The sequence below is a fragment of the Chinchilla lanigera genome, unplaced genomic scaffold (assembly GCF_000276665.1).
Source record: "Chinchilla lanigera isolate Chin_1 unplaced genomic scaffold, ChiLan1.0 scaffold00011, whole genome shotgun sequence".
In the NCBI taxonomy this organism is placed as follows: Eukaryota; Metazoa; Chordata; class Mammalia; order Rodentia; family Chinchillidae; genus Chinchilla; species Chinchilla lanigera.
The window spans coordinates 29,524,497-29,538,848 of record NW_004955412.1 but is presented as its reverse complement, the minus strand read 5'-3'; the positions used below and the strand labels follow the sequence as shown (position 1 = coordinate 29,538,848).

The following is a 14,352-nucleotide window of genomic DNA, read 5'->3' as shown; positions in this document are numbered from 1 at the left end:
CTCCAAGCTGACCAATAAGACAACCTTTCCCAAGACCTCTTAGCAAGACAGCACGGCGCAGGGTGTAGGGCTGTAGCCCAGGCTCGAGACCTTTTCCTTACTCCACTCTGTGGCCTGGGCTGTGTCTCTCAGCCAGAGTCCGCTGTGAGTTGAGCCTGTTGTGCACTCAGGCTGGTGTGCAGAGTTGCAGTGTTGTTGTTGGACTCATCATCCCCACCTTGGTGCGCTCACCAGCTGGTCTTTATGGGAGCCAAGCACGGTTTGCAGCAGGAGCACAGTAAGAGATGCCCTTTTCCACAGCCCTCACTGGGCTTCAGCTTTTTCTCTTAAAACTTGCAATATGTCATGCCTGCCCTTTCACCAAGGTCCAAGCCTATCATTCTTATTGTTTCCAAAAGAATTTCCTGGCCTTGAGTCTAAAATTAAATTGCCCTTTGAGAGTTCCCTATTTTGTTTGTTCCTGCATCTCCTGGCTGCCGCTGCACCCACCCTCCCTCCTCTCTGGGTGACAGTTGGAGAGGTGAGGAGGAGCTCTGCTTTGCCTTCTTCCCTTTGTCCCTCCACCTAGCAGGACCAATGGGCCTTTTGACCAGATGTGCCCAAGAAGCCCTTCTGTGCCCTTCTGCCTTTTCTGAGGCCAGACATAGTGTGACCAAACTTATAATCATTGGCCAAGGAGATTTATCTGTAAAATGTTCCTCTATCAGTGCAAGGAAATGCTGCCTTAGGCATCTTCTGAGGACAAGGAAGTCCCCATGTAATTAATCGGTCCACACAATTGTTCAACCCATTGTCAAGCGTGACCGTGTGCCAGGCAGCAGAAGGTTTTATGCTGAGAAGTGGCTGTGTACTGCACACGGTCTTAAAGCCCCTTCTGTCTGAGAGCTCTTATAACTAAGGTTCCTCTTGAGCTTCACTTTTCCCTTCCATGATAGGAGAAATATGATGACAAAACAGTGTTAAAGGATGGTTTTAGGGAAGCATGAAGAGAAATAAATACATTTTATGAGGACGCTGTGATGATCTTCATTATGACAACGCTGACAGTATTGGCTGTGGAGGCTTCCCCACCCTCCTGCGGCTGTAGATCTGATGAAGGTTGCCAGTCACAAGGTCAGGAAGAAGAATGTGGGTGGATCAGCAAAACGGAGCCTTAGAGCTGGCAAGGAACTTGCAGATTGTCAGGGCCAGCCTCCTCAGGAAGCAAAAGCTTAGGGAGGTTAAGTGATGGGTCAGAGGTTACGCAGCTCCCTGGTGGTAGAGCAGAACTTGAATCCAAGCTTCCTGATTTATAGCCCCTTCCATCTTTCCACTAGAGTGCACATGAATGTCTATGACATTCCTAGAAAATAATACCAAGTTGTCCTTATGCTTTGCAAATCCCAGTGCCTGCATACCCAGTGAGGATTCAGCTTCACCTCTGGGTTTAAAGTGTGTTTAGAAAACAGCAGCCTCTAGAATTGTTTATTGCATCTTCTGTATTGATGGTCTAAGGCTAAGCCCTAGGATTCCATAGGCAACTACTGAGTGACAGGTGGAAAAAATAAGGGAGGGGAGAGCTCACAGCGAAACACCTGCATAGGGAAGGCGGTTTGGCTGTAGCCAGAAACCCTCTGGAAGAATCATCGCCTCACTCACAGATACACAGACTCCATATGGTTGTGATTTGGTATCATAAAAGTCTTCCCTATTCCCCCTTTTCCAATCTGTGGGACTTTGCAGGGTGGGGGTGGAGGACAGAGAGAGAAGACTAAGCAAATGGAATGGCTTTGAGGTAGGGCAAAGCTAGAGGGGGAAGCGAAGCACCCTGCAGACATACCTGCATGTAGTAGAGCAGGGAAGGCAGCTGGAGAGACACTGGCTCTGGACCCTGAAGCGCTGAGCAGTGGGGCTCAGGAGAGGACTCAAAGCAAGGAGCCCGGGCTGCTTGGAGAAGGATGAGGTCAGCTGACGTGGTAGCTGTGAGAGTTGGCTCCCCTTAGAGCAGAGCAGGGACAAGGTGTGTTCTTGTCTTGGTGGTTTCCAGACTTCCAAGGTATCCCCAGATTCATTTCCAGATTTCCTTTCGGCTGTTGGCTTTCTGCTGTAGTCCTTGCTTCTGAGAGGAAAGGGAGATGCACTGCTGCTCAGGTTGGCTCAGCACTGTGTGACCGGTAGAGCAGGGCAAAGATGCACCTTCCTGAGATGTCTGTGGACACTGTGAGTCTGCAGATGCCTGGCTGCCACCCTTTCCTTAGTGGCCACTTGGAAGCCACCCCTGGTGCATAAAGCTCTGTTCTTGTGTTTCAGAACTGTGCACTTCTTGCTTTTCCTCTGTGTTCACTTGTGCATCATTGTTTTGTCCTCTCATTTCTCCTAACTGCAGGCAACTTTACAGATCCATTTTTGCTTCTTTTTACCTTTTACCTGCTACATTTCTTCAGTGTGTGCTCTAACTTTGTCCTTTATGCTGGGAGATCCATTGTGTTCCTTGCTGTCCTTGTGTCATGCAGCCACGTTAGGGTTCCCCCCGCACCACCAAATTGCTCTTCCATCCCTCTAAGCACACCCAAAGTGACATTTCTTTTCATTCTCTTTATTTATGTCCCATTCAGTGACCTTGTTCTGTATTACAGAAACAAGCAATCTGTCACCTTGAGTTCTCTTCTGTCATCCCCTTTCTCCAATTGGTCATAAGATGATTTTGATTCTTCCTTTGAAACTGTACACTCTGTGTTTCCTCACCCCTATCTACACATGGCTCTGGTCCAGCTGTTTCTTTATAACTGAATAAGATGAGATGAGATGAGTGAGGCAGTCATACTGGGAGGGGGAGTCTCAAAACTTAGGAATCCGCTCAATAATATCTCAAAAATCAGAATCAACGCAAAAGTTATTATGGGAAGAATTTAAAAATTAAATAAAATTGGAGGCAATAAACCTGATTTATCTTTTTGCTTCAGGCTTAATATGGCTTGGTAGAGCTCTGTTCCTGACCAGCCTCTTTACCTTCCTTTCCTTCCCATCCTACTCAGTGAAACCAAATGGATCTTTCTAGAGCATACTGACTCATCTTGTCATACACACAACCTCCAATGGCTTTCTCCCAAAGCCCAGTTCCTGTGTATTATCCATGGCTTAGCTTACCCTGTGCCTACAGCTGAATTTTTCCTCCTTCCCACCATTACAACTACCTTCAGTACACAAAAGCCTCCTTTTCCTTATGTTAGTTCCCAGCGAAAAACAGTCTTCATCATTCTGTGATGCCTACTTGAATCTTTGTTTGGTCCTCTTTATATAGTTGCGTATCTTCTTTATTTGTGTGTTTTTGCTCTGCTAGGGATTGAGCTCAGGGCCTTGAATACACTAGACAAGCAAGTGCTCTACCACTGAGCTATGTCCACAGTTCTTGTGCATGTTCTTTTTTATCTTTAGGCATGTTATGATCTTGTTCTTTTGCTTTCTGGCCTGTCACCAAATGTTCAGGGTCAAGGTCCTACTCAACCTTACAGTTTTTACCTTAGTCTACTTCCTCCAAGAAGCCTTCCCTGTTTCCCCTCCCCAACAGATTGGTACTTAACCCTGTCATACCCCTCACAGGAAGTTACATCCTGTTTACTTGTCTGTATGATCCTGGGGACATGGCTAATTTCTTGTTCATGTTGTGGTCTTAGCATCTCTGTAACATAATATTGGCACAGGCGAGGTGCACCATACACATTAGCTCCGTGAACACGTCAGTATCATCCATCAACTACCTATTGTAGAATAATAACCACTATTTTTAAGCAAACTAATCTTGAGCTACTCAGCTTCATGTTGTACACTTAGAAGAACCAACAGTCTGAAATTAGACTAGGGGTAAAATTCTACCTCCACTGTTTTATTAGCACTGTGGCCTTTGTAAATTTACTTCCCATCTGAAAATCTCAGTTTGCTCATCTGTAAAACAGAGAGGAAAACACTAGTCTTCCAGGATTGTGGCAAAGATTGAAAGCGCCTATGTGAGTATGAAGCTTGACAGGCCAGCTGGCACCAACAGGTGTGTGATGTATGTTAGTTCCTTTTAACAATCACCTGTGAGACTAATGAGTGAGAAACTGTCGGGTGTTTTTTTTTAAACTGTGACAGAGACTGGGTGTGTTGGTTGCATCTCATTAACTCATCTCTAGTTGCAGCCAGGAAACAAGGGTGCCAACGAAGAGACTCGCCAGGCAGGAACCTGCTTCAGATGATGCCCTTTATAGCAGCAAGGTGGGGGCTGTGTGTGGCAGATTTCTACTGTACTAATACCCTGCTTCTTTCTCCACAACTGAGATGGTTTCATAATGAAGTAGAACTCTGGTGATGTGGTTCTCTTGAGTAAAAAAGTCATTTTCATACTCTATGAAATAGTTATGAAATCAGTTCATGAAATGTCTAATAACAGGCAGGTGTTGAGGTAACAGAACCATGAAAGGCTTCTTAGGAGAAGAGCATCCACCAGCAAAGCTGCTTGTGGTTTATGGTAGATTTGGATATTACCACCTTATTCTTTTCTTTCTTTTTCTTTTAATTTTGAGACAGGTTTCACCAGTGTCCTCAGGCTCAGTTACAGGCTCAGTCCTTGAGGACAGTTACGGAGAAATTATGCCCTAAAATACACAGTTTTATTTATAAACTATGTTCTTCTTCACAAAGAACCTTATTTGAGGACAAAGGTGACTCCATGAAAAAAGCCAACCATGTAAAATCAAGCTAATTCTATGTATAGTTATAACTCCAAAGCTTTGAACTGAGCCAAAATAAAACTACACTGACATCCTCCAGGTTGGGAACCTCATTATTTTATACCCTCGTCACTAACTGATCATTTCTGCCTTCCTGTCTTTTTGGCACATTGTTCTAAGGTCATTTTCTGTCAATTCCTCTTTGCTTATTATACCTTGCTTCCAGTGGCTTTCCATAGTAGGGAAAATCCAAAATTTAATTCTTCTCATGGGGCTGGGGATTTAGATCAGTGGCAAAGCGCCTGCCTGGCAAGCGCAAGGTCGTGAGTTCAGTTCCCGGTACCGGAGAAAAACCAAAAAAAAAAAAAAAAAAAATTCTTCTCAGTTATCTCCCACTTAGTAGGTCCTGTAACAAGCTACCCACCACTACCTACTTTTAAGGATTCTATTTATATTACCTTCTATGTTCTAACAAAGATCCTGCTTATACCACCTGCTATTGTCTTACAATGACCTGATTTATACTATCTACTATTACCTTACCAAGATACTATTTATACTACCTACTACTATCTTATAAGGAAGGGCCTGCCTTACATCCTTGTAAAGTTATCATCTTACAAGGATCTTCTGCTATGGGTGAACCATACACACAGTAGTGTCCCAAAAGAAAAGAGATGGAAGCTATTTCAAATTTTGATCTCTTCTTCATACCATTTAGAATAAAAAGTTGCCTCCATTGAAGCCCTATTCCTCCAACTCTGATATTTGATATTTCTTTTCCATAATAACTTTTGTTAGGGCTGGATTCTTGCATGCTCAAAGGGAGGGTGGGCACAAGAGGTTCCCCAGATGCAGAATTCTATTGGAAGGTTAGCAAGATACTCTTTAGGGCTAAGGATAGCACCTTGGGAGCTACACTTACTATTATAGAACCACCAGTAATTTTAATCACATCAAATTCTTGCAGAGTGTTTTTTTTTTTTTTTTGGTTTTTTTTCCGGTACCGGGAACCAAACTCACGACCTTGAACTTGCCAGGCAGGCGCTTTGCCGCTGAGCTAAATCCCCAGCCCCCCCAGAGTGTTTTTTTTTAAAATTGGGGCTTTTATGAAGGTGGAGGGGCCATATGAGAAAAGAATGATAACAAGAAAAAGAAATTGGATAACTCAGCATAGCTTAGCCTCCTATTTCAGGAAATCTTCCCACAAATCTGCTGTTTCTCTTTTTGTGTTTTAATATTTAACCCATCTTTCTAACCTGAAGAATGTTAAGAGTATCTTATATCAAAATAATACCTACTTTTAATTGAGAACCAGCTCCACATCTAGTAATTATTTTATGTATGTTATATAATACATGACTTTATTAAGTACATTTCATATTGTATTTTGCTTTTATACAATTTCTTATAGATATTATTTTGTTCATTTCTCCTCTATGAGGTAAGGATTGTTATTTCCATTTTATAACTGAATAAACTGAGGTTTAGATTAAGAGGGAGGCACAGGCTCCCATTAGTGGTGGAGCCAGGATTTACCTCTAAGTATATCTGGCTTCATTTGGCTGTAAAGGATATAATTTTAAACATTGAAAATAAACATTGCCTTGCACATATCATGTTTACCTGGCTTAGTGCTGGGTAGATAGTAAATTTCAAGGATTTCATAAAATTAGTAAGAAAGTGGCACAATCTCCAAATATTGGGGGAAATGGTCAATTCTTGTCTAGCAACTAATGTCATAAAAGCTTATACCTACCATTAACTGGAAAATGAGGTGAATTTATGACATAAAATTAATATTTTTGTTTTTCCTTTTGCATTTATTGTCTACTAGTTCTGTGATATTGGAATGTCCTACAAGAATATTCTTTCATGGTATTTTTATAGGGTAAGATATCAGAAAAAGAAAAGGCCAGCACTGTATAAATTTAAATTGATAATTATTCTGCCCTGCTTTTAACCATGAGTTTTCATTTGAAGATCAGAAAAGAAATTCTCAAATGCATGAAAAAATGGGTGGAGATAAATGTACTCATTTAAATGGGAAATTCTCATTCCCTGTGAATTTTGGATGGTGATGGGTAGAGTGTCAGTACTTAGTTATGTCTATTATTTTCTACAGAAGAGTCCTACTTACATGTGATTAGATGATATAGAGTCATAGTTCTACCAGGGCAAATTTAGGAGGCTTTTCTCCTAATATATTTCCTTTTCTCTTTCCTGGTCACAGAGACAGGGACCTATCAACACTTTTGAAGACCCTCGAATGCCCTGTGGTTTCCAGTCCAATTATCACCAGCAAAGACCTTGCTTCCCATTCTGGGATGAGATGGCCACTCAGGAAGTTCCTACTGGCCTCGAACACTATGGCTCAGGTAGGAACATAAACAAAAGCTGGGGATGGGGATAGAGTTGAAGGACAAGGGAAGTTTGACAAGGGCTGCATGCTCTGCAATAACGCTGCCATAGCTTTAGTGGGGGTAGATGCTATTGTTCTCTGATGGAAAGTCCCAGCCCTTTTCAATAATTTTGCATTACTTTATTGTTCAGCAGGAAAACTAAATTGTAGAAGCAGGCCCAAGGGGCATCATGAGTTGTTATTATTGGAACTAGAAATTGAACTCAGGACCTTGTACTTGCCAGGCAGGCACTTGTGCCCCTGAGCTATATCCACAGCCCCTAGAGGAATTATTTTGGTTCTCCACTTCATTAACAGTTTTGCTTTCTGAGCATTTCCTGGTACTTACCCACTTAGGCCAGGCTATTGACAAAGGGCCTGCAAAGTTTGCAATCATAAAGAATAAAGAAAAACAGAGGTGCACAAATTATTTAGCCTTTTTACAAAGTATCATTTCTTCCATTTATCATCTTTTTCTGCTACTCTTTCTCTCTCTGCCCATGAGCATCAGTACTCTGCTTCTCTTTCCTCTGCTTGCCTCGCCCCTGCCCTCTTCCCAGTGGTCCTCTCCTCTCAGCATTCCCTTTCCTTCCTGGTCTTACTAGTGACAGTGCTGCCCCCTGGTGAACAGGAGTCAGACTCCCCCAGGGAGCTCTGTGGAATAAAGAGATCTACTTTCCCAAGGACCCCAAAAGTCTGAAGTCCTGTTTCTCTTCTGTTTTCTAGGCTCAGTCTGTTTCTTACAAATGCCATTAGTCCTTGCTTATGTGATAGCATTTTTAAAAAATGCAAAATGTAAAATTTGAATTTGAGGATAATGAAATGATTAGTTCAGATGTTAAGTTCAACATTAAGTTAAAAAACATATGCAAACTCAAAAAGTCAGTCAAAATTTGTGTTTTATCAAAGGATGAATTCTTAGGTGGAGGAAAGTCATTTCTCTTACGTACTGAATCCAATTTTCTGGGGATTGGGAGAATCTCTGGAAACAAATGCAATTTTCTTGTTTAGTGTTGTTTTACCTTGCACAACTTTATAGTAAACTACTTTTATGACAGTAGAGAAATAAAACAAATGTTTGCTTTGTTGTCCATGCCTTATCTTTCATCCAACATAAATGTGGCAGTACAGGGCAAGTGGCTGTATTATGTGGTAGGGCACGCTGTGTATTGGGCGCGGGAGACGTAGGAAGTTGCTTTGCAGTTGCCTGGCTCCTCCTCGGGGCAGAATGAAGTAAACTCCCATGTTCCATAATCTCCTCACTCATTAGCCTTTGATCTTTGGGATATTCTTTGGCACTGCCTGGGTTACAGACATAATAACATTTATGCTAGCACATTGTGCCTCATATGTCAGTTCCTCTGAGCATAAATCCAAATATCTCAGCTGTCTACGCATGACACAAAAAGGCTGGGAATATTTTGCGCCTATTCACAGGCTCACCTTAAGGAGTTAAAACCCGAGGACATAAAAATGTTCTTTAAAATTATAAGCAAAAAAGATATCATTTGTATAAATTAAAGGTCACGTGGCTGTATTCATGGAATCCTTCACAAGGCTGAAGTTTTACATCTTTCTGTGCAACTGAGATTCTTTCATCTCTGGATGGTTCTTCTCCTTACTACAAGTTACACCTTTTTTTTTTTTTTTTTTTTTTTTTTTTTTGTTTTTCTCCGGTACCGGGAACCGAACTCATGACCTTGCGCTTGCCAGGCAGGCGCTTTTGCCGCTGAGCTAAATCCCCAGCCCCCAAGTTACACCTTTTTAATGGTTGAGGATATCTCTGCATTTGCCCATGACCTCAAGATAAGAGAGCCTCTTTGAAAACAAACAAACAAACAAAAAAACCCAAAAAAGAATGCCTCTTTATATTGGTCGGCTTTCCCATTTGTTGGGACAAAATACCTGACACCTGCAACGTAAAGGACAATGATTTATTTTGGCTCAGTTTCGCAGGTTTCAGGCCATGATCCATGTCCTCCAACTGGGCCCCTCCTTCTAATAGCCCAATCAACTTTGAACTCTTAATGGGCCACCCCATGGATGAAGTTACGGCTCTCATGGGCCAATCACCTGTCCTGTCCAGGAGTCTCTTAATCTAGTCAAGTTGACAAGATTAACTAGTACACTCTTCCCTGTAGCAAAGAGACAGAGTTCTTCTCTTTCTCCCAAGTGGAGAAGTACATGAACTCCCAAGGGGAGATAAGTTTTTATTCTTCTCTGTGCCAAGGGCCTTAAATGTTAAAAAAAAATAGTTTTTATTTCCAGGCCAATGAGACAGTGTTTATGAAATGTGACTAACACCACTGGAAGAAACTGCCTTTAAAATCTGTGGGTTCTTGCAGTATAAAACAGTCTACTCATGTGTTATCAGATGGAAGCTAGAATCACTGAGACTTTCTTTGCCACCAACTGCAGTGCAGCAGTGCTGGATGGCTTGCATGGAGGTGTGGCTTCCCACCAGTTAGTGGCAGTCTCTTTACAAATGTGGGCTATAGCTCCTACTACCCTAGGCTCTCTCTGATGGAAATATCTGGCGAGAACCCTGAGCCTTTCCATTCCCCCTGTGCTATGTGAGCTGTCCAGATGAAGGAGATGCAGGAACTATTTCTGGGCTGTAGTCCAGCTCCCCTCAGTGATTGGTGTCGGCTGGAAGGCAATCATGGGGTTATAAGGAAGAGAGATGAAGGCATGGACCAACCGATGATTTCCCCAGCTGTGGCACATTTTCTTGGAGATGTGTTGAATAAAAAGAAAGGGAGAAAAATACTCCACATTTTTTTTCATCTTCTTTCATCCTATTTATAACTTCAGCTTCCTTCCCTTCCTCCGTCTCATGGCTGCTTCCCAGTCCTGCTTCCCCCTCACGTTTGTGCTCTCAGAAGGGATGAATGAACTTCTTTTGCAAGGATTACACATCTGTCAGTGACTGCAACGCCGACTGGAGGGGCCATGGAGGAAGGACCAGGCCCCCTCACAGCAGCCTTCCTCTCAGTGTTGCTCGTATTCATGAAGGGCAGAGTCTGAGACGGAGGACAGGGATGGAGGGAGGGTGGAGGAGAGAATGCAGCTGAGAGGAAACATGAATGGGGAAAGTCTGACCAGGTGAGGGGAGGGAAGACTCAGTAACCAAGGCTGGGAATCATTTGGACAGAATAGATGATGAAGGAGTCAGAGGAAGAAAGACCAGGTAGGTGGAAGTAGGCAGAAAATGAAGGTTAGTAGAGAGGTAGAGGATAACAGAGAGTGAAGATGAAAAATGAATGGGTTGAAGAAAAGAAGTTGGGAGGCCCAGAAGAAAAACAAGGCAAGAGGGGGAGGGAAAATGACATGAAAGAGAGAAATAGATGATTCTGGGGACATTAACTATACAGCTAAAAAGGGAAGCCACATTTGCATGCAATTGCCTGTGCAGCTGTACATTTCTTCGGGACAATCTTGTAGTCATCATTTTCTTTCATTTTATCTCCTCCTCCTGTCCGCCTCTGTCCCCTTCTCCCTGTCAGCCTGGAGCCATTATCAAGAGCCAATGGGGGCTGAGAGCTGGTGTTCGGCATGAATGAATGGGTCCTTTCTGTCTCGGCTTCTCATCATCTTCTGTCAGGGAACCTTGTGTATCAATGGAGCCCCTTACACAAGACAGGGCTGAAATGTCTGTTACTGTTTATAGTCTGACTGGAGTGGAGCTGCTGACCCTGCCTCCTCTCTGTTCTGTCCCTCCCCTTCAGCCCTTTCCCTCAATCATCATTTTTTTTTTTAATATGTCAAGCTCTTGCTCCCTGTCTCTAAGAACTCACTAATGTTTTATTTTCATTAACTATTATGATTCATTCCTACCCACAGCCCAGTTGGGAACAAACAGAGCAGATGTAAGCCATTTTCAGGTGTAAAAGTGTGCCTCAGCCCCTGGGAACAAGACACTGACATCAGTGACCCTAGTGAGCACCCAGGCCTCAAGGCCACCTACATCACAGAACTGCAAGCATCCACATTTGACTCAGTCTCCCACTTATAAAGACCATGAGTGACCATAGTGCATCTTGGAAAATGCTTAGCAACATTGGAAGTGATTACTTAGCACTCTTCCAGATGGTACAGTGTCAAATTTTGTTTCATTTTGGGGATGCTTTTTCAGATGTAGAGATGGATTTGTCTTGAATCAACCAAACCTGTGGATGTGATGTTGCTATCAAACTACATTTTTGCAAAATACTTTCTTAGAGTTGGGAAGCAGTCTATAGACATAGAACCCCAACTTACCCTCATGAGAGTAAACCTGTGGTCTTCTCACCATACTACTCGATTTGAGAAACAGGACAGTAGTGTGTTTCTTTTTGCACAATGCAGTTTGGTGTGCTTTATTTGCTGACCACGTTAAGACCCTATATGCCTTCATGCACAGATACCTGCTACTTCCCAGTGTTGATGAGAAAGGGTGTGCATATAATGAGTGGTAAAGAACCCATACTTTGGAACCAAATTTCTTGGATTTTCATCAGCTCTCCTAAACTGTGACCTTGGGCAATTTAATTTTAGCACTTCAGTTTTCTCCTGTATGCAGCAGTTTCTCAAAGTGTGTTCCCCAGCATCAATATTGTTGGTTATGCAATGTTTTAAACCCTACTCTGGAACTACTGAACCAGAATCTCCCAAGATCCATTGGAATCACTTGGAGAGTTTGTTTCATATAAGTTGTAAGTTTCCACCCCCAGGGTTTGTGGGTCAGTGGGGCTAAATTAGGGCTGAGGAATTTGCATTTCTAATAAATTTTCAGGTATCACTGATGTGACTGCTTTAGAGGTCACACTCTGAGGATCATTCAGTTAATTTATGCAAAGCATAAAACAGTGCTTCACTTAGTAACCATGGTATGAATGTTTGTAATTATAAATCATTGTCCTAAAGTGACTTCTGACTCATTGTCCTGAAATGCATTTTGGGAGTCCAAAAAGTCTGGGAAGCACTGAATCAGAAAGTGACCCTCAGGTTGGCTGAACACACTGCGTGGCCAGGGCCACACACTGGATACTAAGAAGACAGCCAGAGGAAAAGGAGGGCTCAGTCCCTGCCTGCAAGCAACTTGGATTCAAGTGTGCACATTGCAGCGCATTTTCATGGTACAGCAAATGGTTCCTACATGAAATATTACATTTATTTATCACACGAAGGTTGGCAACGTCAATGGATGACTCCAGATTGTATTATTTAAATTTTCTCAAGCAAATTTACTAATAAATGGTCGAACTAAAGAATGTCTTTCCCAAATAAACTTTGGAAGTTCAAGTGGGAGATAGCATTGAGAGACCAAATTTGTAGGCTCTCTTGGGGCTTTCTCAGCCAGTGGGGCGGCTGGGAGGGATCAAACCTGGGCAGTGTTTGGAAAGAGCGAGCGACAGCCAGGTGGGAAGTTTCAGCAGGAAAAAACAGATGCCTCCAGCTTGGCTTTTAAGTGTTGAGAACATTGAGGGAATGCCAGAGAGACTTGTTAAATGGAGATTCACCTTGCTCTGAAATGTTTATCCTCATAGCAGATTTGTTCTTTCAACTGACCATTTCAGATGGCTCTGGGTTTTTTTTTTTTTTAAATGATATTTTAAATTCTATCTGTTGCATGTGTACGCTTGTCCTCCTTTATGCTATGTCTCCCTTTTCTAGAAAACTTGAGATTGTGTATGAACCTGAAATTGTGTGTGTGTGTGTATGCATTTCATGGATGTTGTAATATAGGATATTATAACTAGACAAATACCATCCCTGAGAGGATGCTGGACTGTTGAGAAAATGTATACATAGCCTTTGTGAAATGAACTAGGAACTTGCTGGGGCCCCCTCCTCCAGTCTCAGGATTGTATTTTCTCAATTTTCCAACTCAACATAGACGTGTCTTAAACTTTCCAGGAACAGTAATGTGCAACTCTTCTGTGGCACAAGACCGGGGGATAAAATACTAAGGGAAAGCGGGGAATTTAAACCTTCTCAGATGCTGACTTGGTAGGTGTGGTGTGTGAGAAGGAGCAAGTAGTACCATCTCTTGGGGTCTGGTTTTCCACAGGAGGCTGCAGTGGGGCAGAGCTGCTTTGACCAGCTTCTCCCAGAAGATAGAGGAGCTTGAGGCAAGAAGAGCCCATCTCAGAGAGGACCTGAGGTTGTAAGGCAGAAATCCTGGAGGAGAGAAGCAGGGGGTTTGCAGAGCGTAGGTAGCTCACAAAGGAGAGAGCCAGCGTGCTCAGAGGTGTCCCACACATGTGCGGCATCCTCTTGCTGTCTGGTAAGGAGATGCCTGTGGGTGCCTAGCCCTCTACTGTAAGTGAAGGGCATCACTCTGATGGCTGTGAAGTCATCCCTGTTTACCAATGTCACATTACCTCTTATTTTCTGCTCCTACCTGCTCTCTTGGTGGCTTTTGAGCCTGTGCTCTCTTGGTGGCTTTTGAGTCTGTGCTATTTCATATGCAAATTACAAGAACTTTTGTCTTGAGGTTTCAAAGTATAAATGGAAGGATGTGGAGTCTAGGAAGAGGGGCTTAGTGTGATGTGGTGGAAAGAACTAGAACATATCTGAGATACCCTTGGCACTAGAGTTTTGGTTAAATTCTGTAAGATCCCCCTACCTCCAGCAGGTAGGATACTTAATTCAAGGAGTTCTTGCTCCATTCAGCGGGAGTAGTGGACCTGCAAGGTCGCACAGCCTAGAGATGCTCCCTGCTCTCTTTTCCTTCTCAGTTCGGTGGGAGCATGCATTGAAGCCAGCGAAGGAGCCTAAAGACCCCAGCCTTCCCATTGAGTCTGGCCACTGCTGACTGGCTCCAGGCTGTTCTTTTCTGCACTGACCTCCCGGCCCATAACTTATTTTACCAGTGGAAGGGAAGTAGAGCGCGGGAGAACCAGAAGGGCCAGATTCGGGACTTGGGGACCTCAACCGCCCCTGGGCTGTTAGGACAGGAAAGGTCTTTAGAAATGGAAGTCGCCTGTGCAGGTCCTTGGGAAGAATGCCGAGGAGAAAAGGAAGGCTGAGGGGAGGGCTAGTACAGCTACAGTGAGAATGCGAGGATTCTTTGGGCCTGATTCTTGCTTCTTAAAAATCCTAGGAAGTTAACGGCATTGCATTCCAAATCCCAGGGGGCTGCAGAGAAGACAAAAAAAAAGGTCTCTTAACTTTTTCAAACCGCAAATATTTAGCCCGAGTTGGGAAAATGTCCCTGGGGCACCAAGTTCTTATTGGATCCAAGCAATTTGACCCCTCTTCTGGGGCGGGGGCGGGGGC

General features: G+C 43.3%; 1 protein-coding gene across 5 annotated transcripts in view; it reads left to right on the top strand.

Annotated features, from left to right (window-relative positions):
* Positions 1-14,352, top strand: part of Ets1 (v-ets avian erythroblastosis virus E26 oncogene homolog 1) — a 168,660-nt gene that overhangs the window by 63,541 nt on the left and 90,767 nt on the right. For all 5 annotated transcript variants that reach the window (XM_005378526.2, XM_005378525.2, XM_013511112.1 and 2 more), the window contains exon 3: positions 6,922-7,066. In XM_005378526.2, coding sequence (XP_005378583.1) covers positions 6,922-7,066 — 145 coding nt within the window. The remainder of the gene's footprint in view (positions 1-6,921; positions 7,067-14,352) is intronic.